This window comes from Phoca vitulina, unplaced genomic scaffold (genome assembly GCF_004348235.1).
Source record: "Phoca vitulina isolate PV1807 unplaced genomic scaffold, GSC_HSeal_1.0 scaffold2, whole genome shotgun sequence".
Taxonomy (NCBI): domain Eukaryota; kingdom Metazoa; phylum Chordata; class Mammalia; order Carnivora; family Phocidae; genus Phoca; species Phoca vitulina.
In genome coordinates, this window is record NW_022589705.1 from 70,502,838 (window position 1) to 70,530,440 (window position 27,603).

At 42.4% G+C, this 27,603-nt stretch overlaps 1 protein-coding gene across 6 annotated transcripts; it reads right to left on the reverse strand.

The window, feature by feature from the left end:
- Window positions 1-55: 55 nt before the first annotated feature.
- Window positions 56-27,236, reverse strand: CAP1 (cyclase associated actin cytoskeleton regulatory protein 1). Of its 6 annotated transcripts, none has more exons than XM_032432057.1 (13): window positions 27,150-27,236; window positions 12,376-12,497; window positions 11,682-11,785; window positions 9,782-9,859; window positions 7,863-8,006; window positions 7,676-7,761; window positions 5,868-5,973; window positions 4,505-4,682; window positions 2,911-3,095; window positions 2,608-2,731; window positions 2,276-2,358; window positions 1,806-1,949; window positions 56-1,223 (listed from the first exon to the last, which is right to left on the reverse strand). In XM_032432057.1, exons 2-13 carry the CDS (start codon window positions 12,482-12,484, stop codon window positions 1,140-1,142), a joined length of 1,425 nt encoding a protein of 474 aa, XP_032287948.1. In that variant the 5' UTR covers window positions 12,485-12,497; window positions 27,150-27,236; the 3' UTR covers window positions 56-1,139. The 6 variants fall into 6 exon arrangements, with proteins under 6 accessions (XP_032287948.1, XP_032287956.1, XP_032287976.1 ...); XM_032432065.1 differs by having other exon boundaries at window positions 12,376-12,494; window positions 27,150-27,234; XM_032432085.1 differs by having other exon boundaries at window positions 11,682-11,782; window positions 12,376-12,494; window positions 27,132-27,219.
- Between the last annotated feature and the right edge of the window lie 367 nt (window positions 27,237-27,603).

Below are 27,603 nucleotides of genomic sequence, written 5' to 3' on the forward strand. Positions count from 1 at the left end.
AAAAAATATTCTTACATCTCTGTACAGTAAACACCATAGGTAGATAGTAAGCAAGTTTGGTATTAATTTTATTCTATTTTCTGTATAACTTTAAGTACATAAAGGTTTATTTCCACAGGCCTCAGGAAATGGGTAGAAGTCACAGGACAATCTCTCTTCCCACCAAAAAAATGTGCATATTTTGGTAAGTGTCCTAGAGAGAAAAACTGTAATTTACATTAGCAGTGCTGTGCAAGATTCTTACATAAGACCTAAAACCAGGCTACGGTGGAGATTTTCGTCCTTTGTTCAGGTGCCCAGACAGAAACCAAAAGCAGTTGAGCATGACGGGGCGGAGGAGGCAGTGAAGGTGGAGGACAGGCACCTAGCACGGAAGGAGGAAGGAATTCCAGATTCCTTGGAATGGTGTGTTTTCCTTTTTTTTTTTTTTCTTAAGTCGTCTATAGGAAGGTGCTGGGCAGGGATCCCAGTGAAAGGAAGGGGCCAAGACTCCTTAAACTGGCCTGGGTGCAGGGCACTGCCGCAGCCGCTCACACAGGAGAACCTACTCTCGCAGGTTCAGGCAGACCCAGGACGGAACGCAGAATGAAAGGAATGCTTATGGGAAACAATTTTGCTTGGAATGCTAGCTGGCCAAGTTTCAGCCTTTGGTCCGGTGCAACCCCTGCCTCACTTGTCAACAGTGAAAAATTAGTTTGGTTAGAAGAATCAGCTAGAATCACACCAGCCTCTGCTAACTTCATGCTCATTGTTAGAAAAAGATGAACTTGTGTGAACATTCTGATCTGTTAATCCCTGGGGACTGCTTTATTCTTCCCAAAGACTGTTGGTCAAATAGCCCCCAAAGGCTGAAAGCTAAAAACACACCAGTCCTGGTGTGCGGTTCCTTAAGAATGGACTGGCGGTGTGGTTGAGCCGATAGGGAAAAGCCGCACCTTCCTGCAGAAGATCAACTGACCTGCTCTCCCGCCCCAAATCTCAGCCTGAGGTATATTTCAGTGAAGGCAGGTAGCTGTGCTTCTCAAGGCAGAGAAGCAGTTTAAGAGGAGACAGGTAGAGGAAATCTAGAAAAGAACCGTCTTGATAGAGATTTATCCCGTGGTGTGAGGGAGAGGGCAAAGAACCCAGTGGCACTTCGCTTATCCAGCAATTTCTGTCACTGTGGTGACCAACTTCTGCCCATTCCATAGGGTCTTGAACTGCTCAGGGACTGGGAATTCATTCTGCAAATAAAAAAACCACGTTTCAGTCCAAGCTACAAAATAAACTGGGGTTAAATCTTACACTTTTCTCCCAACGATTGCTTCCGCTAAACTCCTGGAGCAAGTAGGATGTCGTGAGAGCGAGACCAGATGTAGCAGCCTGGCTATGTAACTGGCAGCACATGTCATACTACCTACCTCCCCTGCCACTGACATAACGAAGGAGCCCTGCGGGAGGAATAAGGAAAGGCCCCAGGGCCAGAGAGGCAGAGGTGTGAGTCTGTTTCCTACTGTTCCTGGATCAGCAATCTTGGGCAGACAGACCTGGGAGGCGCAGATAAGGACGTATATGGCTGCACGGCGCCAGTCCTATAGGGGGCTAGGACTCAATCCCATTCCTTGTTACTACCCTGAGCGTCTGCTCAACCTAAGAAAGGAAAGCCACTTCAAGAGACTATCTCACACTCACGGGTGTTTGAGCTGTGTATTGCTAGGTTGGACCCACTCGGTGCAGAATGGCCATGAACTAGCTTTCTCCAATGCAAGAAATCTTCAGTCCCTCCTGTTTTTAGATCATACCACCAAAGAGATCAAGGAACTTACAAAGTCACCGCCTTCTGTAGGAATGAGGACATTCATCTCAGAAGATTTGGCACTGACTATCTCGCAATCCAGGGAATTCTTGCTCAGGTAAACGTGGCAGCCGTCTGTTTTATTGATGGAAATGGTTGGCACTTTACCCATTACCTGCAGAGGAAACCAAGAAGCTGAGTCCCAATGGCCGAGGAGAGCAACAGTAAATTTCAGGAAAAAGCTTTCCCTGTTTCATGTGATTCAGCAACTACATGAAAAGCTCACACGTACACAGCAGATACTGGATACTAGAGGTGGGTTGGGAATGGGTGCTGGAAAGGGCTCATAACTATAAGAGCCAACTCCTTTTCTGCCACCAAAGCAGCTCAGCTTACAGACTCAGTAGAATCAAATTCCCACCACAGCAACATCTGTGGGTCAGCCATGTCTTTCAATTAATTCCTCAGGGACCAAAGGAAGGAGCCAAGATATCAAGTTACCTGAACTTTGACATCCCTACTATTGATTATCTCCACAATGCCCACCACGTCATCGAACACCAGACCGAGTTTCTTACAGTTATCTAGAAGAAAGGGAGCAGATCAACAGTATAACTTTTTCACAAGGCTTTAACTCACGACCCCGAGATCAAGACCTGAGCTGAGATCAAGAGTTGGACACTTAACTGAGCCACCCAGGCGCCCCATCAACAGTATAACTTTAAAGGAAGCTACTGTAATAAATTTAAGAATCTTTAGGAATAGGGTAGGTATGGTTCCAGCCCTCTCAGACTCTAGGACAGAGCCTGCCTAGGACAATGACAAAAACTCACCTACTGTAATGGAGTTTATTTTGCCCTTGATTTGCAATGTCGTGTTGACACACTTGTATATGTAAGCCACCTGTTTCAGCTCTGTGTCATCAATCACCAGGTTGGGAACGTTCTCCTGATTTTCCTGTTAAAGAGATACCCCTTTCAGGAATCTCATCACTAATACACACTAGCCCCGAAAACAAGCTGTCCCAAACTTTTGTTCTTGTAATCTTAAGCTAGAACCCTGCACTCATTTGGCTGTGCTCCGTTTAAATCCTGTCCCCACTTCTTGCTTCCCGAGTCCTGGCATTTTTAACTCACCACTCGCCACTTCTTGCCCTCCAGTTCAAGTACAGCCGGCTCCTTCTTTGTGGTTGGTTTGGGGGATGGACTGACTCCTGGTTTAGGTGCAGAGAATGGTTTGGGGCCACTTCGTAGTGGGCCACTCTGAGCCTTCAGGGCAGGGTTCTTGTGAGTCTTCATGTCATCAGATACATGTTTCAGGGCTGTAGGAACAACAGCTACCTTGTGCCTGACCCTCATACCACGGCTTTGGGCTGAGGCAATTACCAACTTCTGCTCTCAGTTTTAACAAAAACTTTGAAGCCAAAAGCCAAGGCCTTTGAGATGTTCTCTCACAAGCAGTTTTGGAGAAATGCTTTTAGAATTTCCCTTCTACCCCATGGTTCAAATATACAGTTCCATTAAAAAACAAAACAAAACATGGAATGTGTATGAAAGGAATGGGTATGTGAATGCACAGAAAAAGATCCTGAAAGACACATACCAAATATATATTCACAAAATATGTACAGTTTTTAAAGCAACAGAAGAAAAAGTAATACGTGATAGTAAAGAAAATTTGGTAAAAGGAAAGAAACCTCACCCACAGCTGACCTACCATGCCCCCTACTCAGTGTTTGCATTTGAAATCTCATTCCACATGTTTTCCTACTGATAGAAGTTTTGTATTTGGTTATAATCATACACACTGTTAACAAGTTTGGTTTAACCAGTTAACACTTAAAAATTTTCTCATGTTAACCTACAGTTTCTAAAAATGTCTTTTTTCTTTCTTTTTAAGGAAAAGATTCCATAATCACCTGCTGCGGGCTGATAAGACTTCTTGCTTTTGAATATGCCCCAATCTAAATAACCAATAATGACTGGCCCTTTCAGCTCCACCACTCCTTGTGGCTGTGGTATAAATACTAGATTTCTTCTTCAACACTGCATGGTTCACTGTAGAAAAAGACTAAATGGCTGCATAATATCTCATTAGGAGGCCATACCACAGTTAACCATTTCTCTTACTGCTGGATATCTAGGTTGTTATACCATTTTTAGCTACTACAAAAAATACTATATAATACTTGTTCTTTATTTTAGATATTTTTATAGGCAGATTCCTAGAAGAGGGCTGTGTAATTTAGTCTTCTACCTGTGTACAGGGTGTCTACTTTTTCTGTACCAACATTGGTAAATCTTATGCAAAATTTCCATGACTAATAAACATCCTCTGAGGTAGTTAACCACCCCCTCCCCCCCGACACATGCACACACACACACACACACAATGACTTCCCAAAGAGACCGTGTGGTAACACCAAAAAGGCTCTAGGGTAAACTGCCAGCACCATGCCTTGGTACAACAGGGTACTCTATATATACCACTTAATATTAAATAACTTTCCTATGGGGCAGAAGGGTTCCCTCAACTGTAATCACCCATTTCAGTTTCCATTTAAGCCAGCTTTGAGGTCCCTTTGGGCAACCTGAAGGACACTGACACCCCAAATGAAATCTCCCATACACAAACCAGGGTTATGGTTTATAGATCGTCAGGTCTCTAGCTGGTAAGATCTGGCCCAAACAACTTACTGTACCAACTCTTCTTGCCAAAATATTCACTTACCATGTGTGATTCTCTCTCCCTGATTAATCTGCGCAAACAGTGCTGAGCGGGAAGCAGACTCATCTGAGCCTGAACTGGTGGGGACTGGTGGGGGAGGTGGGCCTGGTGGGGGAGGAGGAGGACCTGATCCAGCAGAGGGTCCAGATGGCAATCCACTCAGTTCTTTTGCCACAGGCCCCTGGAATAATAAAGGCAGGTAACATAGCCATCCTCTCTTCCCCTCTGTAGCCTTCCCAATAGGGTCTACATGTATTCATGGACATGGGGTACCCACTGTAGCCCTTGATGCTTTGATTCATGCTCCCTATCCACACTCAACTTGGCTTTATTCCCTTTACCCTTTCCCAAGGATCCAACCCAGCTCCATTTTTCAACTTTCCCATCGTTCCTTGGGCCTCTACCTAATTGCAGCTCTAAGCCAGCTCTGTAAATCAACTTAGTGTGTCACCAGTACCTCAGCCTCAACAAGGCCGAGACTGTACAATCACTCCCTTGTTTCTATTTAAGTAAAAGATGTTGCAATCCAAGCTTGACTGTTCAATTTTCTGGAGTCTTCCAACCCCCTCAATTCCATCAAATCTTTCCATTATCTTGGTTATAGCTTCTGCAAGTTCTTCTGTACCAGCCCCTAGCACCATGAGAGCACTTCCACAGTCTGAGCACGAGCCCTTATCCCTAACCTATAAACTGAGACTCCCTTAAGGACAAGTCTGATCATTAGCACTCTCTTGCTCGAATACCTATGATAGGTACTTATCACCTATTATTAAGTCTAAAAGTCATAATCAACCCTCCTTTCCAGCCTTTTCTCCCAAAAATCTCTCTCCTTACTGAAGCCAGAGATGACCAATCTCTACATTTACTCTACATGTTACACGTACTCTGTTTAAGCTATGCTGTTTGCTAGCATCCCCATTTCTCCCACTTCTCACTGTTCTATACTTGAAAAAAGTCTCGGATCAGAGTACACCTGTTCAAAATACTCTCTCTTCCGGTGAGACTCACACTCCCTTTTACTCTGTAGTCTATATCTTTAGTATAGCATTTAGCTTGGTGATGTGACTTAGGATTTTTGTTTTTAAGCTTCTGGAGGGTTGGGATAATGTAACTCATTCTTCTGGCTGCCCTCTAGCCCAACCACAGTCTCTGACCCATGTGTACTGAAACCGAATAGAACTGAGTATTTCTCTGATCCTTGCTTTCTGTACTCTTTTCTTTTTTCCCTTTTTTTCTCTCCCCTTTTTCTTTCTACTCTCCACTGAAAAGACTAGCATTCCTTCTTGGACCTTGGTAGCAACAAAGTCTAGGAAACTTATGGACCCCGTCCTGAAGGGATAGAGGGAGGGAGGGAAGACTCACTAACCGTTTTGCTCCAGGCCAGTCCGGTGGTGTGGAACTCCTTAATGTAAGCCTGCAGCTCCGTCCATATACTCAAGTAAGCTTTGACCCAATCCACATGCTTCCTATCGCTGGGACAATTAAAGAAGAACTCATCACAGATGGCCAGGGTACATTACAATAGTGATTCCAGAACCCCTCCTATCTGTGAGCTGGTATTCTCCTGGCTGTGGCGTGGCTCTGCTCTATGGCAGCTTTTCTATCATAACTGAGCTTTACGGGGCGCCTGCGTGGCTCAGTTGGTTAAGCGTCTGCCTTTGGCTCAGGTCATGATCTCAGGGTCCTGGAATCGAGCCCCACATCAGGCTCCCTGCTCAGCAGGGAGTCTGCTTCTCCCTCTCACCCTCCCTCTGTGCTCTCCCTCTCTATCAAATAAATAAAATCTTTAAAAAAAAAAACCGAGCTTTACTATTCTTTTTTAACCTATTCTATTACCCTAATTAGACTAAAGTCTATTAGGATAGGGACTGCTGATCATATCTCTTCCTATCTAGTATAGCAGTATTCCTCAAACTTTTTTAAGTATAGCAAAACCGTTTTTTCTAAGTAGACCTTGGGCAGAACATAATATACAAAACTAATGAAAGCAGACATTCTGTGCATGAAGCTGTGGTGGAGAGAAGGTTCCTCGGGCATCACTGTGGAACTCCAGGACTTCAAGAAACTCAACTGCCTTATAGCACAGTGCCTTATGTCAAAATATGCCCCTCCCACCAAAAATTTAAAACTTCCCTGGAGGAAATAATGATCATTAGATTATAGAAAGAGCACTGCACTATGGTTCAAGTCTCCCCTCTTCTTATATATTAGCTGGAAGACTTTCTGGCTATTTAGCATAAGACCTAATTTGCTCAACTGTAAAATGTGGAGTTTAATGGTGGGGTAAATCAAAACACTGCAACGCTTAACTCCAGATTGCTGGAAAGATCAAGGAAGTACCTGGTGTTCTGAAACTATTTCACACAGATGAAGGCTATTCCTTCAGAGTAGTTACTCAACAAATGATTGATGGAAGAAAGGAAGGGTTTGGGTAATTATGCAGATGAGTGATAGCTGCCTGCAGTCACTCCAGCTCGAAACTAACAATGGAGAAGTCTGTTAGGACTGGTGAACATATGTGGTTAGACATACAATGACCCCCCACGCCTCTTACTTGATACCTGTGCTTTGCCAAAACAGCCCTCCTCTCACTTTACCTAGTAAACTTCCTAGTAAATCTTACTGAACCTTTTGTTATGGGGCCAGTTAGAAATTCTCAACAAAGGAACAAAATCCACCTTGTCTAAACAGGCAAATTAAAGGGCATTCATTAGGATGCCTGGGTGGCTCAGTCAGTTAAGCGTCTGCCTTCGGCTCAGGTCAGGATCCCAGGGTCCTGGGATCGAGCCCCACATCAGGCTCCCCGCTCAGCGGGGAGCCTGCTTCTCCCTTTGCCCCTCCCCCCTGCTTCTGCTCCCTGACAAATAAATAAATAAAATCTTAAAAAAAAAATAAAGGGCATTCGTCCATTTTACCTCTAGCAAAACTTCCTAAACCTGAAAGGGTAAGGATTAGAAGACTAAAAGGGGCTCTACAAACCCTTAGAAAAAGCAGAAGTGAAAGCAGAAACACTTCCTGCTTGCAAATACAGCTTCTATGAGCCAGTATCTGTCAAACTTTCCAGAAAGCAGCCCTGGGGTACAGAACCAACACAACAGCCTTAACCCCAAAGTGCTACTCCAGCAAGTAACCAGCTGGCTTGTCCCTGACCCCTTGAGAAAAGGCTGGACTTACACATCTTTGTACTCCTTGAGGACTCGGTTTGTATAAAACATGGCAGCATCATTCATTTCTTTCACATAGGGACCAGGCTTGGGAGCCTACAGAAAGAGAAGCTGTCAGTGACTCAGAGCTTCTCAAGCCGTATCTCCTTACCGCTTTCATTCCATCCCTTCCCTCCCATGAAAGCTGCACTGCTCACCATAGCCACCCAACCCAGGGCCTGGATACTTTCGCTGACAGCTGACAAGTGATTGAACAACTTGCTGCCTCGGTTCTTCTCCCGGAAGGTTAACACTTCTTGGATCTGCTCTGAGATGGGTGCCAACAAATCAGAAAGCTTATTCTAGGGAAAGATGCAGGAAAAGATTCAGGTTAGTCTTTCTGCAAAAGCTTTATATGTTGGTCAACTCTGATTCTGCAGGCAAGAATTCTTCATGGCCTATAATGAACACTCAAACTTTGTATTTATCCTGCACAGATTCATATGGCTAAAATATTGCTCATCATCTCACTCTCCTCAGGCTAGATTTGGTGGTTCTTCAGGATCAGGACCCATACTCCAGCTACACCACAAAATTCTACCATTTCAGACACTTGTCTCTTTTCTGTCCCACTAATAAGAGATACTAGCTCATTTCCGAGCCTTTACTCATGATGGTCTCTTCTTTTTCCATCTATCCAAATGTTCCTCAGGCTTCATGAGGAACAGCCCTCCAGCTCCAGCCACACTGGCCTCTTATAGCAGCTACTGTCCGCATAACCAATTCTGGCACCTTATCACACATCAGCATAACTATTAATGGACCCATGTGAGTATGTTTTTCAATATTTCTCATTAATTTTTCAAAGACAAAGGCTTTGTCTCAACCCTCTTTTATAATCCTTATAGTCCTCAATACATTGCTAGCCATACAGCAGCTGCTGAGCAGAGATCTGCTGAATCAAATGCAATTAGGGGGCTTGGCATTTGAAGAGGCAGCTTAACAAAATGGATGAATCTTGTGTTTCCATGTTTTATCCTTTCAGATTTATCCTTCCAGCTCAGTTTCCTGAACATCTCAATTCTCAGATCTTAGCATGAAAACAGTCTAAAGCAGGAGTCGGCAAACTTTCTCTTAAAGAGCCACACAGTAAATATTTCAGTCTCTGCAGGACATATGGTCTCTGCTGCAATTTCTCAATTCTGCCATTATAGTATATAAAGCAGCAATAGACAATAGTTGAAAGAATGGGCATGGCTGTGTTCCAAAAATCTTTCATTTACAAAAGAGATGGCAGGCCAGATTTGGCCTGGAGACTGTAGTTTATCAACACTTAGTCTAAAGCATGGGAAATATTAACAGTGTCTCAGCTGCCTGATCTGCTGGGAAAAGTGTGAGTTTGAAGAGAAGGTTTAGATAAAATACGTTAACCATTCAAGACAGATTAAGAATTAGAGTCTAATATATTTAACATTATCTTATACTATTTTTACATTATTTAGGCATGCTGAGGGTCCAGGGGTTTTAATAGAGCATTAACAGAAAGCCTTATTTTATTAACCCTCTGCCTAGGAAAGTCAAATGCAGAAAGAACAAATAGAATAAAACTAAGATCTTTGGCTCTGAGAAAAATCTACATTTTTTCTAACTGATTTTCATACCTTGGCAGCATAAAATTTTGAGGCAAGAGTAAACTTAAAGGGAGCTCCCAACCACAGAAGGATGAGGGAGAAGCAGTACTTTAGGGGTTTTAGGATCTCCACAGCAGCATTACTAAAGCCCAGTCACAGTGAAGCAAGAGAACCACTCTCTATGACCCAAACGGCTTAGGGGACAATATGATGAATTTGGCCTCAGCCAAGAGGTTAAAAAAGGTTGTCTACTGAAGGAAAAAGCAAGGTCCAGGAGTAAACTACGGTCCTAAGTAAAATGACAGGAAAAAAAAACAAACCCAGTAGAGTCCAATAAATACTCAATGGCACATTCTCATGCACTTTAAGTCTGACTACTTCTGGTACTTGGTGTGAACATACATGAGCCTGGAAGATCTATTTTAGCATGTTGTGATACTTAGCAGAAACTTCTCAACTTGTCCTGAGCATCAAACGACAAGGAGACCAACTAGCAGTGAACTTACGCCTGCGGGCTGCTGACACTGAGAGGCTGTAACCAAGAGAGCTCGCTCCAACTTCAGACCTGTGTGGACCATTTCCGCCTGCCAGAAAGAAGAATCATTTATCAGTGACACATTACAACTGCAGAGGGTCCTGAGAAGAATAACCGGAAACCTCCACTTTCATGTACTCTGGTAGCAACCCAGGCACGTCCTGTTGCTTTCCTCAGGTACTCTGGATTCCAGGGAGTGACAACAGAATTGCATATAGCACTGTTCCTGCTGGAACTCATCAGGGATACATATCCAGGAAATGAGGATAATCAGGGTGAGCCTTAGATGAAATCAGTTAGCCAATGTACATGCGGTGCGGTATGAAGCGCACTGAAAAATCCCTCCTGTCTCTCACCACCAAAAGGGCTCTTTTCTCAAAAACTTGAGGCAGAAGGAAAGGCAAAGGCCAAATTTATGCCTAAATTCTCAAGGTATTTACTCCTTTAGGTTAAAGCTATTTCTAAAACGCTGGGTCATAACCCATTCAGATTAAAAAAAAAAAAAGCGCAGTACAAGTAGGAGAAGCACCGCTTAGTGAAACTTATGACCAGTTACAAATACATATTTCCTTTTTTATTTCTATTTTTAATTTTTTTTTAAAGATTTTATTTATTTACTTGTCAGAGAGAGAGAACACAAGCAGGGGGAGCGGCAGGCAGAGGGAGAAGAAGGTTCCCCGCGGAGCAGGGAGCCTGATGCGGGACTCGATCCCAGGACCCCGGGATCATGACCTGAGCCGAAGGCAGACACTAAATCGAGACACCCAGGCGTCCCATACAAATACGTATTTCTTACTTATAGTCATGGTCAAAAGAGTTTAAGAAACATGAGGCTATAAGCACTATCTAAATACAAAAATTCAAATAAGATAACCTATTTTTTCTAGATTTGTGTTTTTAGAACATACAAGTGATACATGTTTTTAAATCTTTGCAAATGTTACACTGTACAAAGTAAAAATGCAAACCTCACTCTTGTATCTAAGTCCCAGTCCTACTCAGTAGAGCTACACCACTGCCAACAGATGGTACATGAAAGGCTCAAAATAGTAATCTTCCAAAGATCAAGCAACCAGTCTTGCTGAAGGGTCAGGAAGATCCTAAACATGGTTATTGCTTACAGAGGATCACTCAGAGGACTAGCAGAAAGATTCTGGGTCCCAAAGAGAGATTCAGAATATATATCTGAGTGTGGGTGGTGACAATGGAGGTGGCAGCGCATGAAGCGAGGTGGGTGGAGAGGCACCTGTCATTGCCTACTTCACATTCTCGCTGTGAACTAAGTGTGAAAATAACTCACATTAGCATAACTAATAACTATCATGCATAGTTTTATAAATGCGAAGTCATGACTATGACTCCTTTGAATAAGCCACCCTAGGCTTGGTTATATAACATGTTGGGATCAGAATGGTAGAACGTTCTCACTATAAAGATGAACCAAGCCATATTTTATTTTATTTTTTTAACAGATCTTATTTATTTATTGTACACATGTGGGGGGAGGGGAGGAGGGGGAGAAAGACTCTCAAGCAGCTCCTCACTGAGCATGGAGCCTAATGCGGGGCTCGATCCCACGACCCTGAGATCATGACCTGAGCCAAAATCAACTGACTGAGCCACCCAGGCACCCCCCAAGCCATATTTTATGCACCAAGCAAGTTACCAGTATAAAAGAAGCCCATGCAGAAAATGTGATAAAAGCAGAGGGCCTGGAAAAATCTGAGCTGTTCCAGTGCCTGGAGTGAGCTCCTCAATGAAGGTAAAACAGTAGGAGCCAGGAGCCTCTCAAGGGGCTCTTAAACCAGGGAGTAGGATTTGAAGACAGCCACCAGTCCTTAAAAGAGGGAAAAAGGGGCAAACATCCTTACATGTTTCTGCACATCTCCCCCAATCTCTTTACTGATCTTCAGGTACTCTGCCACAGGACCGGCAAGCAGTGAGTCAAATGCTTGCACATATGGAGCTGCTCCTGCTAAAGACAGACACACCACAAAGAATCAGTCATGCACCAGAAAGATGATTTGTTAAAAAGCACTTCCACATGAAAGTGGAGAGGCAAAGTAATACAGTAAACAGAATACTGGAACATGAGTCCAGTACCACCACTAACTGACTGTGTGACCCTAAGTTCCTTTTCCTCTCTGAGCTTAATTTTCTTTATCTATAAAATGAAAATTAAAAAAAAAAAAAAAGATCCCCTGAGCTCCCTTTTAGCTCTAACATTGTATGATTAATTTGGTGCATATGCAAAACAGGCTAATTTGCCAATCATTTGGACAGAGGAAATTTTAATATCACTTGTCACTCAACTTACACTAGAGTGGTTTTGCTAAAGAAAGAACAGGAAGTATCACACAAGCAGGAAGTTCTTATGTTAAAATAACCACAGGCCTCCCTGCATAAGTCACTTCCTCCCTTATCTGTTCACAGGCGATGAACTTAGTAGATTAAGCATTTTGGGAAGTTAACTCCAAAGGAGAGAATACACTGTTGATAGAAAGCTTTCAGGCGAAGACGCTGTGTCTTCATTCCAAGTATTCTGCTGCACTGTATACTGCTTACCTTTCGGAGCACTGTCTCCAGGACAGTGCATGTCAGAGGCATGGGATACTGCCTCCAGGCGGCCCACTGCCCTCTCCAGTCTTTCTACCAGATTTTGCATGTCAGCCATAATGTACCACCTGCTGAAAGAGATCATATGTCACTTGTTGTTTTAATAGTACATAGCACCTAAGGAAAAAAGACACAATACTTGTGGGGTGAGGAGGATGCTAAATCTGAAGAACAGAAGAAGTTAATAATAAAACAAGATGAAAAATAGACTAACATATTTGCAAAATCATAAAGACTTCATTAAACAAGGGAGCTACCCCGAAAAAGGTGTTCACTGAAAGCAAACGTTTACTCATTTGAATACTTACTGAATATTTCTATGACACCACGAAATATTTGTGCCCGAATATTTAACATATAGAATTTATAAATTTAATATAGAATTTATAAAGTACAGTCACATATATTATCTCAGTTTGTGCCTCCCAACGACTATTCAGGAATGGAAGGTTAATTACTACACTTTGTAGAGAGAGGAAACTTAATTACAGTGAAGTTAAATGACTTGCTTACAGTCACACAGCTAATTAATAGGAAAGCCAGCACTCAAATTTAAGTCTTTTAGCTCTAAGTTCAGTATTTTTTCCTACAACATCCTGCTGCCAACATATGGAATGCCCCAAACCAAGATGAATAGGATATTTATTCTGCCCTCAATAATTTACAGTCTAATAGTAGGTACTTGACATGTACACTAACAACTACAAACAAATAGAAAAAAAATGTTAAGGTGATATAAGAATGTTGCAGATAGAGTAACAGAATTTCAGGAAGAAGAGCGTATCAGCTGAAAGAATCAGGTAAGGATAGTATGGACATGCTGCCATTGAGCCAGGCTTCACAAATGAGGATGGTATGATCTGGACTTGCAGTAGGAAGACAGACACATCCAGAGGAGCTTTTTTCAGATCTTTCACAAGTACTAATTTATCTGAAATTAGTCTCACTCAATGTCTAAATCCTAAAGAAATTAAGCTCTACCAGAGAAAGGAACTTCTCTGGCTTGTTCCCTATTATTCTCTACCATCTAGACCACTACTTGGCAAGTAGAAGGTGTTTTATTTATGAAGTTAATGAACCTGAAGCATAGCATCCCAAAACTCCAGAGGGGCAACTGTTCTAAAAGTTGCCCATACTATACACATAAATAATCATTGTTTTCAAGACACACCCACATGAAATGTTTGAGGTGATAAGTGATATCATAAAAATAAGTCAGTGAAAGTTCAGTCAAAGCCTTGACTTGGGAGAGATTCCACTTCAAAACATTAATTAGTTCAGGTAACTGAAGCTAAATGAGCTCAACACCCTTGAAACTGCCTAAAATGACCATAGCAATTACAATTTCCTCAAAGATGACATTTCAGAAGATCTCAACCTAACACACTGTCCTCCCTGTGGAGGAGACAGGCAGCTTACAAGACAAAGTAAAGAAGACAATATATATAGTTTTTAATTTTTAAAAAGATTTTATTTATTTATTTGAGAGAGAGAGAGAAAGAGAGCATGAGAGGGGGTGGGGAGGAAGGAGCAGAGGGAGAAGGAGAAGCAGACTCTGGTGAGCAGGGAGCCCGACATGGGGCTTGATCCCAGAACCCCTGAGATCATGACCTGAGCCGAAGGCAGACGTTTAACTGACTGAGTCACCCAGGCGCCCCAAGAAAGACAATATAATCCCTGTCCATTCTTTTCTGTGTATAGGCTTTGGTCTCTTTGGGCCTAGTGACTTGCCAGAGAATGTTTTTGTTTGTTTTTTGTTTTTATCATAGAAAAAAATTTATCTGTTAACAGTATCTCTCACTGCCATGACATCTGAACAGGCTTTCAACTCTTTAAGACCGACCTTAATACAGCAACATTACAGGAGATAAAATTTACATTTTTAAATAAGGATAGTAAAAAGTGAGAAAAATTTAATGCTACATTCGAATATCCACGAAAAAAATTTAACTAGTTTAAATACTTTTGATTTTATTAAAGTATAAAATATCAATTTCTACATTTTTAAACACTATTATTTTAAGAATCACTTATTTCTTTATACTGCCAGCATGTTTCCCATACTTCCACATATCTTGACATCTCAAGAATGTTTTGTTTTGACTTATTTAAGTAATCTCCACACCCAATGTGGGGCTCAAACGCACAACCCTGAGGATCAAGAGTCACATGCTCTTCTGACTGAGTCAGCCAGGCACCCCAAGAATGTCATTTAAAAGAGAATCAGAGAAAAAAGTGAAAATGTGAACCAAATAAACCTTTTCATTCCCTTGCCTGGAGAAGTAACAGAAGTCTCCAAGTCTCTGCTCTTCTCACAAATGAAATAGACTAGAAGCAACCAATATATATATTCTCCCTTACGTTATGCCACCATCACCTGAGTACCCAAATTACTGACCGTTCTGGATACCGTCCAGGTACAGAGTCACATATAATCCACTACAGTCTATAAATCCCAGGGGAAAAGGCAAGGAATTCAGTAAACTCCCAAGCTATCTTCCATTAATAAATACCACCCATTCCAGGGTCACCTGGCTGACTCAGTCAGTGGAGCGTATAACTCTTGATCTCAGGGTTGTGAATTCGAGCCCCATGTTGGGTGCAGAGATTACTTAAAAATAAAATCTTTTTTTCCCTTCATTTTTTTTTTTTTTAAGGGGGGGGGGACGGTTTCCCAAGGGGGGGGGGGGGGCAGGAGGCAGAGGGAGAGAGAGAATCCCAAGCAGGTTCCAAGATTCCATGCCCAGCGCAGAGCCTGATGCAGGGATCGATCTCATGACCCTGAGATCATAACCTGAGCCAAAATCAAGAATCAGATGCTTAACCAAATAAGCCACCCAGGCACCCTGTTAAAAATAAAATCCAAAAAAAAAAAAAAAAGATACCACCCATTCTGTTATAATACACATTGCTTCATATACAATGGATACTATAGGCTAAGGCTATTGTTAACATGGAAAACAGTACAAGTGTCTCTAATGGCTGCCAGGGTTGGTGAACACTTACCTATCTTAAAAGCTTCATGAGATTTTAGATCCTTTTTTCTGTACTTCACTTGGGACTTGTAAGCTTTCATTGCTAAACAAGCTACAGTTCCGCTGTCTAACTTAAACAGAATGTAAAAGGGTAATACAGCTATCATTTACAGGTAATCTCATTCTACCATTAACCAAACAGGAGAACAGTACTTAGTTTTTTGTTTTTGGTAGAGGCAGGGTGAAATGTGAGATGCTATAGGAAAGAATATCCAGAACTGAAGGGACCAAAAGACACACCTTGTCTCATTCTCCATCGCCACACACATATTCACTCTTCAGGTAGTCATGTCCACTCCCAAGTCTTCAACTAGCATTATCACAGTACCATCCAGCCTGCTTCCAGAGTGGCACCACAACAACCATCTAGAGACCAATGACTCCCAGAACAGCATATCCAACTCAAGCCATCCTTCTGGAATTTATAATTTTAGGTCCAGCTTCCTTCTAGACATCCCTACCTGGATGTCCAGAAAACATCTCAAACTGAAGTATCCAAAACAGAACTCATCATCTTCCCACACCTCCCACCCCCAGTGTCTCGGAAGTCCAGCACTATCAATCACCTGATTGACCAAGTTAGTAACCCAGAACTATGAGGCAACAAAGTATAGTGGTTAAGAGCATGGTCTTTAGAGAAGTCAGATAGTTTGGGGGTTTGAGTAACAGTACTCATTGGCACTGTTACTATGAGTGTTATCAAATTTTCTGAGCCTCAGCTTCCTTATTTGTATAATGGAGACAACAGTACAAAATCCAAAGGGCTGAAGTCAGAATAAAGGAGAAATACACTTGACCCTTGAACAACACAGGTTTGAACTGCGCAGATCCTTTTACATATGAATTTTGTACAGTACAGTACTGTAAATGTATTTTCTCTTCCTTTGATTTTTTTTTTTTTAAAGATTTTATTTATTTTACAGAAAGAGACACAGCGAGAGAGGGAACACAAGCAGGGGGAGTGGGAGAGGGAGAAGCAGGCTTCCCATGGAGCAGGGAGCCCAATGCGGGGCTCGATCCCAGGACCCTGGGATCATGACCTGAGCTGAAGGCAGCTGCTTAACGACTGAGCCACCCAGGTGCCCCCTCCTTTGATTTTCTTAACAATATTTTCTTTTCTCTAGCTTATTGTAAGAATACAGTATATAATATATATAACATACAAAATATGTGTTAATCAACTATTTATGTTATCATTAAGGTTTTTAGTCAACAGGTATGCTATCAGTAAATTTGGGGGGAGTCAAAAGTTATATGCTGATTTTCAATTGCACTGGGGGGTCAGCACTCCTGACCCCCATGTTGTTCAAGGGTCAACTGTGCATGTAGCAGTACTGGATCAGTGCTGAAAAACAGCAAGGACTCCCTAAGTGTTAACTAAATTATATTGTTCCTTACTCCCCCAAATCTAGTCAGTCATCAAAATCCACAGGCTATATCTTGCTTATCTCCTGAATAGATGCCCCTTGCCTTCATCCTGATTGTCAAAAATCAGGTCTTCATGACTTTGCCTAGATTACTCCAATAACCTCCTTGCCAGTCTCTCCTAATTACAGTAATACAACTTCTTGTTTATCCATTCTCCATACTACCACCATAATCTTTCTCAAAGGCAAATGTAAATATGATAGTCTTTTTACTTAATATCATTCAGTACTCTCCCAGGGCATTCAGAGTAAAGTCCAGATAAGGGTTTCCATAATCTAGTCCTGCTTCATCTCCTACTACTCTCTTCCAGTTTTACCTCTTGCCACACCCTTCCTAAACACACTGCAGCAAGCCAGGACTGCCTGCATTCTCCAGAAAGAATCATGCTTTCTCTCACTTCTGACCCTTCATGCTATCTACTCTGCTTGGTTGTTGTTCTGTCTCCTAGCTCCTATTTGCCTTTTAAGACTCAGCTAAAGTGTTACCTTCTCTAGGAAGCTTGTCCAGGTATGCTTTTCCTTCTCAATCTGCCTCCTCTCTAGAACTCCTACTGCCTTTTAAGACTCAGCTAAGGTACCACCTCCCCAAGAAGCATTTCCAGTTTGTGCTCCCATTACATTATGCACTTATTGGGCGCCTGGGTGGCTCAGTTGTTAAACGTCTGCCCTCGGCTCGGGTCATGAACCCAGGGTCCTAGGATCGAGTCCCACATCGGGCTCCCTCCTGCAGGGCGGGGGAAGCCAGCTTCTCCCTCTCCCACTCCCGCTGCTTGTGTTCCTGCTCTCGCTATCTCTGTCTCTGTCAAATAAATAAAATCTTAAAAAAAAAAAAAACCACACACACACAGAACATTGTGCACTTCTCTCTACCACACATTTAATATAATTGTTTAGAATCATTTATTTAATAGTTAATAGGCAACTAGCCACCCTAAGGGAGGAACCATGTCTTTGTAATTCTAGTAGCAGCAGGCACCATAAATATAGTAGGCTAATAAGGGTCCTTTACCCTCTCCCCTCAAAACAAGTCTGGCTGTCTCTTCTCTCTGGCAAATCTAGGGAGATTTTTTCCCCCAGGATCTTACAAATATCCCCATCTGTCAAATAAATGCTACCTTCTTGGACACAAATCACAATGATAAAGAGATCTTCAAACCAAGTACCGTAAAGAAAATAACCTTATTAGTCATATAATATTAATTAAAAATATTCCCTGTAGTTGTAAGTGCTTTACATCATCAATCTGTTGCTTTTTTTTTTTTTTTTTAAGATTTTATTTATTTATTTGAGAGAGAGAGAATGAGAGAGAGCACATGAGAGGGGTTAGGGTCAGAGGGAGAAGCAGACTCACCGCTGAGCAAGGAGCCTGATGTGGGACTCGATCCAGGGACTCCAGGACCATGACCTGAGCCGAAGGCAGTCGCTTAACCAACTGAGCCAGCCAGGCACCCTGTTGCTTCTTTTGAGACTTAAAATATTATGGGGTCTGTTAAGAAGATACTGATCCCCACCTTTAGAATGAAAAAACTCACAGAAGTTAAAAAGCCTGCCAGATATGGAACAACCAGTGGGTAGAGAACCTAGACTCCGAGCACAAATGTTCTGAATCCTAGTCTGAGGCTCTTCCCACCACTCCACATGACTTTTAAGCAATTAAGTGACTATGTGGTTCATCACAGCATCCAGCCCCTACTACTTGCTGAGCACAGCACTGTGGGTTCAAGGCCTCTTCATGGTGTCTTTAGTTACATTATTAGCAGCTTTTAATTTCTCTGCTTTCAATTTTCTCCATGGAGGCCAATATTTCTTCATAGGCTAGATGACACTATTTGGAAGGCAAATGTTTTAAAATAAGGCTTTTCCACAAGAATTTAGAAGTGCCAGAGTAGAAAACTACAGCTCTGCCTGATCTTGTTGTCATTTCTGATTGACAATAGCCAAGAACCAAGTGTAAGCCTCCATAAATGAATGTACAGATTCCCAACTATCTAAGTGTTCATCATAAAACCTTCAAAAAGAGAGGCAGTTCTAATTACAGAAGTCTAAGGAAAAAAACTAGGATTCAGGGGACCAAGCTTTGAGTCCCAACTCTGCCATGTATTCACTGTATAACCACAGGGCAGTCATTTAATAATGGATCCTCACTTAGCACACAGAGATGGAAGGATTGAAGGAGATGAGTTATTTTGGGAGCCTTAAAATGCAGTTCAAATGTAAAATGTTATCCCTGCAGGCGGTGTTCTAGAAGACAGGTTCCAGGAGGATGGGAATTTATCCATTCTCCTCCTCCAACCCAGCCCCACCAATACGCAGCACCTAGAACAACCTGGCACACAGAAGATGATCATAAAATCAAAGTGCTTAGCACTGTACTTAGCAGCTACTAAAAACACAGAAGACATATGGCCCCTGCCCTCCAGAAACTTTCATTCTAATTGGGAAGACCAACACAAATGAAAATGCCAATGGAATAAATAATGATGACTACATTTTTTAAAGTTCTGTTAGAGATTAGGAAGAAAACTTGTCCTAATTCCACGCAGATTAGGAAAAGTTATAGTATCAGCCTATATACTAGAGCTTTTTCTTTGCAGAATGTGTATGGTTCTGAATGATACAGTATAAATGACTATATGCTCTGAGAGTTGAGAAGAAATCAGTGAGGACTGGAGATAGTCTGGTGTCAGGAGGAAAGTGGGGCATCTTGATGGAAAAAGTAAAAGAAAAAGGGAAGACACTCCAGAGCAATCAGAAGCAAGGAGGAGAGGCTATGTACATAAAGTGTGAGTAGGTTAACCCACAGAGAGCATCAAGTGTCATGAAAAATAAGGCTGGATAAACAAGCCAGACTAGGTTATGAAGGGCACTGAAAGCCAGGCAGTATTTGAATCTGATGTTGTGAAAAATGTGAAGCTGTTTAAGCATTGAGTAAAGGAATAATATAATGAAAGCAAAATTTTTACAGATACTGTCTGATAAACAGAATGCGATTTGGAATGGGGAAGATATTAAGGTCTAGGTTAGGTTGAACTAGGAAGCTATTAGGGTCTAAGTTAGGTTGAAATGCTGCTGTTCACCAAGCTGTAAAGTAAGAGGGCTGCTGAAAAAATAATTTTTTTAAAAAAAGATTTTATTTATTTATTTGAGAGAGAGAGAGAGAGAGAATGAGAGAGAGAGCACAAGGGGAGGAGGGTCAGAGGGAGAAGCAGACTCCCTGCTGAACAGGGAGCCCGATGTGGGACTCGATCCTGGGACTCCAGGATCATGAGCTGAGCCGAAGGCAGTCGCTTAACCAACTGAGCCACCCAGGGACCCCTGAAAAAATAATTTTTTTATATTTCAAAGGAAAATAAAACACATTTAGTGTCCAGCCCGATATAGAAACCAAAAGAAAAGAATCAATTTACCTACAAATAATCAGTTTAAGGTAACTAAGTGACCAGCACCTGAATTAAGTGGGACTATAAAAGAATGGTAAAATAGTTTTCCTGTCCCAAGGGAATTAGCAGGAGAAACAAAGCTGCCTTCCCTTGAATCACTGGCTCTCAGGATTAGGAGGGATTCTAGAAATCATCTTGTAAAACACCATCTGATGCTAGAACAATCCCTTCAACATCCTCAGCAATTAGTCAGGTAACCGCTGTTCAAACACCTTCAGTGTAGAGAACCCGAGACTTCTGGAGGCAGCCCATTCCATTCAGACAGCTCAAAGTATTTAAAAGTTCTTCCTTATATGGAGGCAAAATCTGCTTCCCTGCAACTTCCACCCACTGATCTTGGTACTGCCCCTGGAGGTCATACAAAACAAGTGTGCATTAAACACAGAACAAGTACTAACTGTGTGGTGCTAACTATTGAGTACTGTAGCACTCAGAGAAGGGAGGCAAAGATGACTCAAATTGCAAATCCAGGGATTTAAGAGAATGATGACACTATAGGCAGAAACAGGTTTCTGGCACGTATTAGGGCAAGAAGATGAGGTCAGTTTTGGATCAGCAGAGTCTGAGGAGGAGATGAAGCTTCTAGGTGGACAAGTATTTAGAAATAAAGCCTGGGGAAGGATCAAGGCTGGAGACTTTACAAGTTATCGGCAAAGAAATATCACAAAGTCATGAGAATGGATAAGCTCTTGGAGGGATATCACGCAGAGCAAAAAGAAAACTATGAGGTTGATTCTCCAGCAATTTTTTTTGTGGTCTGAAACCAAGAAAAATCAGAAATGGCTAGTGACTCCTGACAAAGCTGCTTCACAGTCTCATCGTTCCAACAATTCAAACAATCCAATTTCTTCTGCCTATTCAAGGAAGTTGTTCAGAAGTAAATGGAACCGGATTTACTCCTAAAGTTCTTGTCTCATCTCACCAGGCAATTAAGCCAGTGGTCTACTTGAATTGGAAGCTGCTGTGCTTAAAATATTTTCTACTTTGTCTGTTGCTGTTCCTCTAAGTCATACCCTTAAGTAAAACTGAAAAGCAGCTATACAAGTCTGCTCACACACGATGATAGCGCAACTATGATAACCCAACTGATCTGCTTCAAAATGCTTCATTTGGCCTTGACTTTTTAATTCTGTTCCTGAGATGGCATCCTAAGAAAATAATACGAATGTGGGAAAAGTTATAGGCAGAAAATGTTCCCTGCAATGTTAACTTAGACTTCTACTGGGGTGCCTGGGTGGTTCCGCTGGTTAAGCATCTGACTCTTGATTTCAGCTCAGGTCTTGAACTCAGGGTTGTGAGTTCAAGCCCTGTATTGGGCTCCATGCTGGGTGTGAAGCCTACTTTATTTATTTACTTATTTGAGAGTGAGAGCTAGTGCACAAGGGGCAAGGGACAGAGAGGGAGAGAAATCTCAAGCAGACTCTGTGCCAAGCATGGAGCCTGATGTAGGGCTTGATCCCACAACCCTGGGATCATGGCCTGAGCCGAAATCAAGAGTCAGACGCCCAAATAACTGAGCCGCCTAGATGCCCCGTGGAGCCTACTTTAAAAACAAACAAAAAACCAAAAGAAACCTTAGACTTCTACTTACAGGGGAATAGCTAAATGCACTGTGGAAAAAGACTTGAAGAGAACACAAAATTTGCAATATTTGTCACATTAGACGTGATGGGGTTTTGGACAATTTACCCATTTATCCAAACCTTCTTTAACATACCTAGATAATTTCTTTATACTAAAACTAAAACAAAACCCAGCTTCACTTGGATATCTCTCCTAAGGTACCACGAAGCTATAAGGCATTAGTTAGTTCTGCTCCTAACAATATAGAATTAGAGCCTAGTTCTCATCACTAGGCTCTAGTATGTCACAAAGCCAAACCTAGACATGCTAACAGGAGACATTTATGAATTGGTTGTTTTAACCTAGAAACCAAAGAATAGATACCACTTTGCCCCAGTAAAGATGCCATCAAATCTAACCCAAATCAGGAGCCACTGTTCTTCCCCAAGCATTTGGTTTCACTGAGGGAACCAATGACATTTAGTGTCTGAGTCACTGCCATCTGAGGTTTAGATTAAAAGAGAAAGGCCTATCTTCTAGGGAGGGAAAGAATCCAATCCTGTATCAGCACCTGTCTCCGGTTCTGTTCCCTATCTGAAATTCCAGGAGTAAAGCTAGTTAGAATGTGTAAGATGAAGTCAGACTTAGGAACTAGCTGTTTCAATGGTCAGGGCAAATAAACAACTTTATGTGGCCATGGGTTCCCCTCTCTCTCTTATATTTAAGGAATGTTATGAAGATTAACTGCATAAGAGCATTCAGCAGGCATCTTTTACTTGTACAAGGAAAAAGTCCATTGGCTGATTTCAGCTGTGTAGCTGCATAAAGATAGATCCAAAGATGCCGTTTGTCCCTAGCCATGATTCAGCTACAGCTAGAGATATGAAAAAACATGTGACTGTTAAGTCTATAATTAAACTTAAGTATAGGAATTTTAAATGACCTCTGCAGGAAAAAACCAAAAAACAAAAAAAGCAAGCTCACTCCTTCCATGAAACATTTCAGCTATATTTTCCAGTCAAATGGAAAAGTTTAACACTGCAGGTCTGTTAATACAAGGCAAACAAAGCTTTATTATAGCTAAGGAATATTTTTAGAGTTTTGATTCTTTTTATTAAGTTTACATAATGGCATATCAAAAAAGAAATAGTTTCATGGTGAATGCTGTAGTTGCATTAATTTAAAGATGATTCAACTCTAACAATTTAACCAATCAAAATAAACAGAGTACCAACATCATAAACTATAAGCAATTTAAAATAAATGGTAATCCCTTTTCACTAAACCAAGCTGTCTAAATGCAGGCACCATGAGCATAACAGGAATTTATATATCCAGTACAAGGGATATATAAATCTGCTGACTTGCACTGTCAACTAACCCAAAGCTTTCTTCTAGTCAGTGCCTAATCAGAGGCACTCTATCAAGATCACATCCTCTGAGGAAAACCAAAAAGGCAAGTCCTTCAAGTACCACCCAGAAATTCCTTGAATAAACAGTAATTCTTGATGCCTCAATGAAAAATGATTCATTTACTACAGGATACCCAGTGCTTATCATAAATGTGCATACATTGTACTAAGCATGGCCATGAAGCCTGCCATAGAAAATTTAGTTGGAGAGATAAGACACTGCACAACATAGTTATGATACTTTCCAAAATGGTGGTTCTCAATCAGGGGCAATTCTGTCCTCCAGGAGACATTGGGCAATGTCTGGAGACATTTTTGGTAGGCACAATTGAGCAAGTGCTACTGGTATCTGATGGGTAGAAGCCAGGGATACTGATAAAAACCTACAATGTACAGGTAGGACAACCCCACAATGAAAAACCATCCAGCCTAAATGTCAAATGTGCCAAAGTTTCTAAGAAACCCTGTTCTAGTATAATAAGGAGCAAAAGGGAAGCGCAAGAGGTATAAATAAAATGCTAATGTAGTAGTTTAGGACTTTGTAAATTAGAATGTCAATCTGCATCATCTAATGAAAATTAAGGTAAGAGTCCGATTGTGGAGAATTTTGTAAACTGGACAATGGAGTTTAGATTTGATTCTTTAGGAATATGAAGCCAGGTCAGGATAAGAAGACGAAAATGGTTCTTTTTAAAAGATTAGCCTGGTTATGGTAGAGAAGATGAAATTTAAGTATGAAAGCCAGGTTAATAGAAAGTAAAAAAAGAAACTGATGATGACAATTCAAAGGGATAATCACCAGGACTGGGTAAGATATAGCTTGAGGATCCTCAGATTTCAAATCTCAGAATTAAATTTCCAACCAGAGGGTTCAACCTCCAATGACATTTTGCATTTGCTCATTTAAGTAAAACGCATCTTTGACTCACAATGCTTCACAGAAAACTGAAAGGAGGAAGTCACTTTTTAAAGGCTTAGTCCCTGGTTAAAAAATAATTGCAACGTATGTATGTATAACCAAGAAAAGGGGTGAGAAAAAAGATTGCTCCTCAAATTGGAAACCAAGCATTTTACAAATTAAACAGCTAACTTCTCAGAGCAAAAATACACTCACTGAAACTTACAATACCACCACTTTTGGTTTGCATGACAGGTTGTACTTGACAAAGTACTTTCACTGCTAGCATTTTATTTAAACTCCTCTCAGACATAAATTATGTCCACCTGATTGATGAAGTATTTCTAGTGAATAAAAAGGTGGGAAATTCCTACAGAAATTTCTTTATGCTGGATCAACACAACTCAAACAATAAGCAAACTGCCAACCACAGAATAAAACCCAAACACATTCAAACAAGGCATCAAAAGCCCTTCCCAACTTGGCAGCCATCTATCTACCTTTTTTTCTGGTCTGGTCTTTTGCTGCAAACTCCAGGCAAACTCCAATACTTCACTGAATGTAAACCCTTTCCTGCCTCCACACCTTTGCTCTTGGTTTCCTCTAGCTGGGATACCTTATCAGACACCTTTGCCTGGATGTGCTGCAAACACCTCAAATAAAATATGTCCAAAATTCATTTTCTTTCCATGCTACCTCCCCAACTTACCCCTCTCCTCTCACATTACTTACCTTAGCGAATGGTACCACCCAGTTCCCTAAGCCAGAAAGCCAGGCATTCATCCTAGACTACTCCTATTTCTTCATGTCCATAAACAATTAGCCTCCAATTCTATGGATTCCATCTTTTAAATACTGCTCAAATGTGATCCCTCCTCTCCTTCCCACTGTCACTGTCTTAGTTCAAGCCATAACTATGGCAAAAGCTTCCCAACACTGGTCTACTTTACCATCATGTCCCTCCCAACTTGACAAACTAAACTTTCTAAAACATAAATCTGACCACATCATTTTCCTACATAAAACCCTTCAAAGCATCCTCACAAGCTTTCTAAGATCCACATTATTCAGCATGATTTACAAGGTCCTTCATATTTGACCCACCACTTCCCACTTCCTTCACTTCTCCATGCATTACTGAAATTTCAGTCACACTGAACTAGCCATGGTCTTTCACATGTCCAGATCTCCATGTCCTTGCACTCTTTGCCTGTAAATCCCTTTTCCAGATTCACCGTATGGCTAAATAAGTCCTGCTAGACTTATCCTCCATTTCCTCCTCAAAGCGTAATACCCGGCTCAGGTATTCCTCCTCTATTCTTGCACAGCCCTGTGCTCACACAGTGCATTATGATGGTAAGCCATCCCCGACCCACCCCACCCCCCATGGTAACAACTGTATTCCTAGCCACCAGGGCCAAATGCCTCATTTAATATGTGCCTCAAACATATTAAGGGCTCAATGAATGAATGGTGAATGATGAATGTGCTGGGCTGTCCTGTTTTTCACTTGAACAGGGATCCCTACAAAGAGCTTCAACTAACACAGTTCTGATACTAACCTCTGCCTTAAAAGGTTCTCATCCTCTCTTCATCAAGCTTATTGCTATTTATCCTTCAAAATTCACCTTAAATTCTGCTCTGCAGAAGGGATTTTCCTGAACCCCAAGTTATATACTTCCATAGTACCCTGTTCTTTCCTAACACTCATCACATTTATAATTACTTCTTTTTTTTTTTTTTTTAAGATTTTATTTATTTATCTGAGAGAGAATGGGAGACAGAGAGCATGAGAGGGGAAGGGTCAGAGGGAGAAGCAGACCCCCCGCCGAGCAGGGAGCCCGATGCGGGACTCGATCGCGGGACTCCAGAATCATGACCTGAGCCGAAGGCAGTCGCCCAACCAACTGAGCCACCCAGGCACCCACATTTATAATTACTTCTTAAACGTCCCTGCAAGAGCTCTACGTGGGCAGGGTCTGGCTTGTTTTGTTTCAAAACTGCATTCCCTGGATATGGCAGTGCCTGACTGAATAAACAGAATTTGTTACACTGAATTTAATCCTGTGAGGTAAGCAGAGATCTCCACTTAAAAAATGAGAAAAATAAAGCTCAAGGAAGTTAAATAATGCATCTATGGCTACAGATACTTAGCAGTGGGGCCAGACCAAACCTGAACCATCTGATTTCAGGTCCAGAAGTATGCAATACCTTCAATAAAGTTAACTAAGCCTTTCAGAATAGGAGCAACGGACCTGGAGGAATGAGAGGCTACCTGACTGCAAATACAAAGACCTGTCCCACTCTCTTTTGAAAAACTCCCCAGGCATTCCAAACAGGTTGCATTAAACAAAAAACCAAACAAAACCAAAAAAACACGCAGCGGGTGGTCTTTAACCTGCAGCGCCCGCGAGACGACACCGACTGGAAGACCACTCAAGAGGTAGAGAGAGGTTCCTGGGAAATAGTCGTAGGAAGGAACTGGAACTGATGATCTAAGGAATTAGGTCTTGATTCCAATTATTTCCCTCACTCGCTATAAGATCGTAGACTAGCCTCTTCGTCCCGGGGATCAATTTACCCATCCGTGCAATGGGGACGAAATGGGGGGGGGGATAGACTCTAAGGTGTCGCTGGTTCCTTAGGAATGCCTACGTCTGGGCACCTTAGGAATCAGGCCCCGCTGAGGCTAACAGCCAGGACTGCGAAATCCAGCGGAGGGGCCTCCCCAGAGGAGCCCGGCTCAGTTGGTCACCCTAGCCCCACCTCAAGAGACCGCGCCCAGGATCCCGGGTCGGCCTGACGGCCTCCGCTCCGGCCCCTTCAGTAGGGCTCGCCACGCGCGCGAAGGCCGGAAGGGCCATTCACAACACCAGGGGCCGGTGGGCCGCGGAGTGGACCCCAGTCCCTACCCGGCCGCGTACCCTCACCTCAGAGTTCCGCCTCACCTCCCGACTGCGACCAGCCGCTCTCCACTTCCGGCAAGAACCGCCCAGCAATCTTCGCGCGACCCACTTCCGGGCCCTTACTGGGCGCGGCACCCCCACCGGAAATGGACGGCCGCTGAAACGCCGCGGTGGAGGAGAGACCGGGAAGGAAGTCTGGCCGCCCCGCTCGTGGCTCCGCCCCCTATTCTCCATGCCCGGAAAGGAGAATCCTCACTAGACCCGAGGGCACATGGGAGAGAGTTCCGCCCCCAAAGCGAAAGCGGCCGGGGGAGCGCGCTCAAGGGTAGGCCACGCCTCTCCGCCGGAGTCGTCCGGGCCAATGAAGGGCCGAAATTACCGGCTAAGCTCCACCTCCGGAGAAGGAGGACAGGTGAGTGGTTAATTAGTGCTCCTATCACTGTGTTCTCAATGGCCGAGGCCGGTGCCTTATCCTCGCAGTAGGGAAGGGGACTTG